General features: G+C 34.8%; 1 protein-coding gene across 5 annotated transcripts; it reads left to right on the top strand.

The window, feature by feature from the left end:
• The first annotated feature begins 536 nt into the window (after positions 1 to 536).
• LOC145037298 (transcription factor GTE9-like) lies at positions 537 to 5,816 on the top strand. 5 transcript variants are annotated; one of them, XM_078985925.1, is made up of 10 exons: positions 537 to 850; positions 1,203 to 2,423; positions 2,505 to 2,553; positions 2,650 to 2,790; positions 2,974 to 3,032; positions 3,126 to 3,186; positions 3,274 to 3,357; positions 3,723 to 3,905; positions 4,003 to 4,133; positions 5,237 to 5,816. In XM_078985925.1, the coding sequence occupies exons 2-10, from the start codon at positions 1,278 to 1,280 to the stop codon at positions 5,537 to 5,539; spliced, it is 2,157 nt and encodes a 718-aa protein (XP_078842051.1). In that variant the 5' UTR covers positions 537 to 850; positions 1,203 to 1,277; the 3' UTR covers positions 5,540 to 5,816. The 5 variants fall into 5 exon arrangements, with proteins under 5 accessions (XP_078842051.1, XP_078842052.1, XP_078842054.1 ...); XM_078985926.1 differs by having other exon boundaries at positions 934 to 2,423; XM_078985928.1 differs by having other exon boundaries at positions 537 to 2,423; positions 3,126 to 3,162.
• Positions 5,817 to 6,053: the final 237 nt, after the last annotated feature.

The raw sequence follows: 6,053 nt of genomic DNA, 5'->3' as shown, positions 1-6,053 counted from the left end.
ATTTTTTTAGCAAAAAATGTCAATTTTAAGCCTATAAAACGGGTCAGAGGTGGGATCGGGGGTGATGAAAGTATTCAGGAACGGGATCAGAGGAACGGGATCAGAGACTATGTAAACTAGAGATTCAGGGGCAAGGGTAGCTATTTTCGCTTCCCTTTGATCCTGTTAACATCTCTATTTGGAAGGGACAAAAACAACATACAAATGCGATTAAATGGACCACCAATCCAAAACCACAATTGAACCAAAAGTGGGAAAACATACCAAAACAATAAATTTTACATTTTGTCATGAGTAAAATAGCGTTAAATGTAATTGTTTAGAGTTAAGGGACTAAAGATGGAATGAAGTCATAGCTTGAGGACCAAGTCACCGCCTTTCTTGCACGTGATCTGCATCACATGGTCTATCACTAGATCTGAAGCGCTGTTCTCACCGTCGATTCCGAAGACGGCGTGAATCAACGGCTACGATTTATCAGGAGTCGGTGAAACGAGGCTCCCACTTATGGACACGAAAAAGATAAAGAGGCGTCACTCTCTTCATCCCCTAAAAAGCTTACATTTTCTGCCGTACGATCATATACTCTTCTCGTTCGGAGCCCTTGGGAAGTACCTGCGCCCCCGTCGTTTTGTTTTCTAGGGTTTCGAGCACAACATTCTTTGAGCTTTGTCGGTTTCAAATTCAGTAGAGATCTTCCGTTTTTAGGGTTATCTTCGTTGTCGGTGAGTTATTGTTGGTGATTTGATGTTATGAGTTTGAATTGCGCTGAATTAAGCTTCTGTGCGAATTGAAGTCCGTCTTTGCGGAGGAGAATTGGCTCTTTTTCGACCCAAAGAGGATTTTTGCGGTAAGATTAGGTTTTCTCCTTTGGATTCCGATTTTTCTCCCCTCGTTCGTTTAATTTTTCAAAACAAAACGTTTCAATTTTAGGTTTAGGTCGGAGAAATTGTTACCCCAAACGTTCGATTTGAAAATTCTGTAATACATGGTAATTGGTTACAAGTATTGAATTTGTACATCTTTTATGGATCGAAATATGAACATGGAAACCCTAATTTCAGAGAATAGGTATTTAAGTATATTCCGCGTTTAGAGAGCGTGTGCGATCTTTTCTTTGTTAAAGAGGAATATGAGAGAGGAATGAGGGATTTGATAATGGATCCGTTTGTGAGTTAAATTGGCTTGTCATGAATATTCAGGGACGTGCGTGAAATCTTTGGGCTAGGGTTTGATATATACATCATTCTGGTTGGGTGTGAAGTGTTGATTGCAATATGGCGAAGAAGGATATGTTCCCTGATGCCTATTCTGGTGGGTTTCCTCCCAATTATGAATCAGAAGGATCTGGTTGCTCTGGACGTGATGATATGGATGCATCTGGTTATGAGGACTCGATCAACCATAGGAAAAAATGGATCAAGCTAAGCTCTGCATTATCCGATGGTTTTGGTGTTCCTGTACATGTTGTCCCTTTGTCAAAGCTCTCACCCATAGAGAAAAAGAAATTATTACTCCAATTGAAATCTGAACTTGACAGACTTAGGACATTTCAGAAGAGAGTGGATGTTGATAAGCCTCGTGTTGCCACAATATCATCATCTAATGATATTCTTAGCTCAAACTTAAAGAAATCATCTGGCTCTGGGAGAAAGATTGACCATAGTCAAAAGTCAAAGGCCCTTAATCGAGGTCTTATGGGAAGGTTTTCATCTGTTAATGACACAGGGACTTTTACTCCATTACTGAAGAAACAATGTGAGAACTTGTTGAAGAAGTTGATGTCCCATCAACATGGTTGGGTGTTTAACAAACCTGTTGATGTTGTTGCATTGAAAATACCAGATTACTTCAATGTCATCAAGAATCCCATGGATTTAGGGACAATAAAAGAAAAACTTTCTTCAGGGAAATACACTGGTCCCCTTGAATTCGTTGCTGATATCCGACTCACCTTTTCCAATGCCATGACATACAACCCCCCTGGAAATGATGTCCATGTCATGGCAGATGTTCTTCATAAGTTTTTCGAGCTAAGATGGAAGCCTATCGAAAAGAAACTACCTCAAAATTCTCAACAACAATCTGAAGAGATTGATTTAGTTAAGCCAATTCCTCCATCAAAGAAAAGAAAGATCACCTCAATACAACAAGAACCATTTCCAGAAGCTAAGTTGGTGATGACAAGTGAAGAAAAGCTTAATCTAAGCAGGGAGTTGGAAGCTCATCTTGCAGATTTGCCAGATAATATCATCGACTTTTTAAGAGAACACAGCTCAAGTGGGAATGAAACAGTAGAAGATGAAATAGAAATTGATATTGATGATCTTAATAATGATACATTGTTCAAATTACGCAAGATGTTAGACAACCATATACACGAGCAACAAAATCAAGGAAAAGCAGAGCCTTGTGTCATTGAGGTATACTATTTTAAATATATTTCATCTTTTCCTAATTTATAACATGATGTAAGTCTAACAATGATTCTTCATCGGTTTCAGCTGCTACATGAATCAGGGATTAGCAACTCAACTATGCAACTATATAGAGGTTAATAACCGTTTTCTCTTTCTCACATTCATGGGTGTTTGGTCAATGTTAGTCAACTATTGAACTTACATTTCCATGACATGTCACATGCTACAGGGAATGATCCTGTGGAAGAGGATATAGATATTGGTGGAAATGAGCCACCTGTCTCAAGCTACACTCCAGATGAAAAGGAAAAAGGAACAAGCAAGAAAAGTGACACAAGGACAACATCAAGAACTTCAAGTGGTAATTTGGGTACTCTTTTAATATTATAATTTTAAGTAAATACATCAACTAAAGAAATATTATGTAGTCAGTATTTTTTTAGTTGCATATAAAACTTCTTATCTGATGAATGATGATGTTAAATAAAACAATACTTTGGTTTTTTGTTAATTATTTCTATGTGAGATATTCAGTTTTATATGGTTTCTACAGATACTAGTGGAAATGGACAAAATGACATTAAAGCCACTAACCCATTAGAGGTGTCTCAGGTATCTATCTATCTATATTTCTCATAACATGTAACTTTTTTTTCTTTTTATGCTTGTAATATTAACTTATTTATTTTATATTTCAATAAACAGAAAAATCTTACTGCAGCAGATTTAGAGGAAAAGGCAGGTACAAGTGACCTAATTGATAATCGTAAGCAACCATTTTTTTTCCTCTTTTCACTACTTCAAAGGGTTCTAAAATCTAAAATTATATAATATTTTATTTTTCAATTTTCAGAGTCAATTAGTGGGTTGGACCAAGTTGACCACATGTCTCAACAAAAGCCAACCTCTGTTGAATCAGATAGCCAAAAAGATGATGGTGAGTATTCAGAATATATCATCGTATTTAAACAAAATTAATTTCTATTAGGCAGGGACCATTTTGTTAAATTTTACAACACATGAACCATTTATGTAAAAAAATCTTTACCCGGACCTTTTCATTGTAATTTATTTTCTACACAGGGACCAAACCTGCCAACATACATAAGTCTGTAAATTTTGTACCTTTTCTGTAAATTACACGGATAGCTTTTGTAATTTATTTTACATACAGGGACCAAACTTGTCAATATACAAAAAAACTATTATGTGAATTGCAATCGCATATATATATATATATATATATATATATATATATATATATATAAGAATTTCTAATGATATATATTTTTTATAAATTAGGTGACAGTGCTCCAAATTCAAGACAGGTGTCACCTGGGAAATCATACAGAGCTGCAGTATTAAAAAACCGATTTGCTGACACGATTTTCAAGGCGAGAGAAAAGACATTAATTCAGGTTGAAAAAGGGGACCCTGAGAAACTCAGAAGGGAGAAAGAAGAATTAGAAAATCAAAAAAGAAAAGGTTGGAGATTAACTCAAGTCCTTTCTTTTTACACATAACTTAGTGAACAACATTATTAAATTACAAATTCTATTTTATAAAAAAAATAAATAAATAGAAAAAGCGCGATTACAAGCCGCTGCAGAAGCCGCTGAAAACGCGCGAAAGCGAGCTGAAGCTGAAGCTGCTTTGGAAGCAAAAAGGAAAAGGGATCTTGAGAGAGAAGCAGCTCGACAGGCTTTATTGAAGGTATGAATGTAAATGTTTAATATAAAATGAAGGTTACTTTTACATGAAATATATAATATCTTCAAAAAGTTCTCTTTGTTTTCTTTTAAAGTAATTTTAATCAGTAAGTTACTACAACACTTCACGGGGGGCCTAAACTTGTATAACGCCAAAAGTATAAGTAGCAAACCTGCAAATTTACAAAAGTCATGTGGAGAAAGCGTTAAACTAAAAAAGTTTAGGGACGAAACATGGCAATATATAATATATTGCAGGGGGGTGTTATCCGCAAATTTTCTATTTAGGCGGGAACTATTTTTGTAGTTTTTTTAAGCAAATGGATTTTTTCATTTAAAAAAATTACACAAGGACTTTTTCTGCAAATTACAGTGACAATTTTTGTAAATTACCTTCTACACGGGGGCCAAACCTGCCACTGTACAAAAATCTAAAACAAATGGACTGTTTCTGTAAAAAAAAATACACAAGGACCTTTCCTGTAAATTACAGAAACAATTTTTGTAAGTTATTTTGTACACGGGCTAAACCTGCAAATTACAAAATTATAGGGGACAATTTTTGTACAAACCTTAAACGTATGGACTGTTTTTATATAAACAATTTCACTGGTACTTTTTCTGTAAATTAGAAAATTACAGGTACTAATCTGTCAAAATCCAAAACAATTGCAGCAAAACTCCAAAACTAAAAACGTTTTTGGCAAAACTCCTAAATACAAATTACAGGGACTAAATCTATCAAAATCCAAAACAGTTGTGGCAAAACTCTAGCTAAAAACCTTTCGGCAAAACTCCTACGGAGTATATGTAACTTACAGGGACAATTTTTGTAAATTATTTTGTATACAGGGGCCAAACCTGCCAACAAAAATCTTAAAACAATCGCCTGTTTTTGTAAAAAAAGTTCAGTGACATTTTCTATAAATTACAAAATTAGAGGGACTAAATCTGTCGAAATCCAAAACAATTGTACAAAACTCCAAAACTAAAAACCTTTATGGCAGAACTCCTTAAATGAAAATACTCGCATGACAATAAATAGTAATTTAATTAATTATTTATTTAGTGTTAAAATTTCTTGTTTATGTTTTTGTGTAAATGTAGATGGAGAAAACAGTTGAAATTGATGAAACATCACGATTTATCGAGGATCTTGAAATGCTAAGCACGGTGAATCCCGAACTACCGATGATGTCAGCAGACGAGACGAGTCCCGAACACGGATCCCTAGATGCATTAGGCAGTTTCAAATTTGGGGCAAGCAATCCATTGGAACAACTAGGGTTATACATGAAAAGAGATGAACACGAAGAGGATGATGCTGACCTGGACCTCCAGCCACCTGTCATGCCAGGTGGGATCAATGCTGCTGCTGCTGCTGATGTGGAGGAAGGCGAAATCGATTGAAGTTGTTTATTTTGTTATGTTGGTGTTAGGATGTTAGTGTGATCCATCGTTTATTTTATGATGTGTATAGAATGTGTACCTCTCCCTCAAAAAAACCCAAAAAGAAAAGAGTATTCAAGTTAAAAAAAAAAAAAGTAAAAAAGAATAGAGAAAAAAATTTATAGAATGGATTATGAACGTTCATTTTCGGTTGTGGATTGTGGCTTTGAGTTCTCTGCACGCATTCTGGACTATGTGAATGATCATTTTTTAGTTGATTGTATTTTGTTTTGTGTTATTTTTGTTGGAATATGTGTTGCGTTTAGAATTAATTACCTTCGGTCAATTTCATTGAAGAACATCTATTATCGATAATTATTATCAGTTGGATGCTATTTTTATGTAGTGTATAGTTTTGACTCATTGTGGTGGTTTGCATTTTTGTGTAGTTTTAGTATTGGGTTTTAAAAAAGTATGGTGACACCATCGGCTGGTATATATTTTTTTTTATGGGAAATAAAGTTTTAAAATTTTG

The sequence above is a fragment of the Lactuca saligna genome, chromosome 3 (assembly GCF_052625555.1).
Source record: "Lactuca saligna cultivar CGN05327 chromosome 3, ASM5262555v1, whole genome shotgun sequence".
NCBI lineage: Eukaryota > Viridiplantae > Streptophyta > Magnoliopsida > Asterales > Asteraceae > Lactuca > Lactuca saligna.
This window is presented reverse-complemented; position numbering and strand designations above follow the sequence as displayed.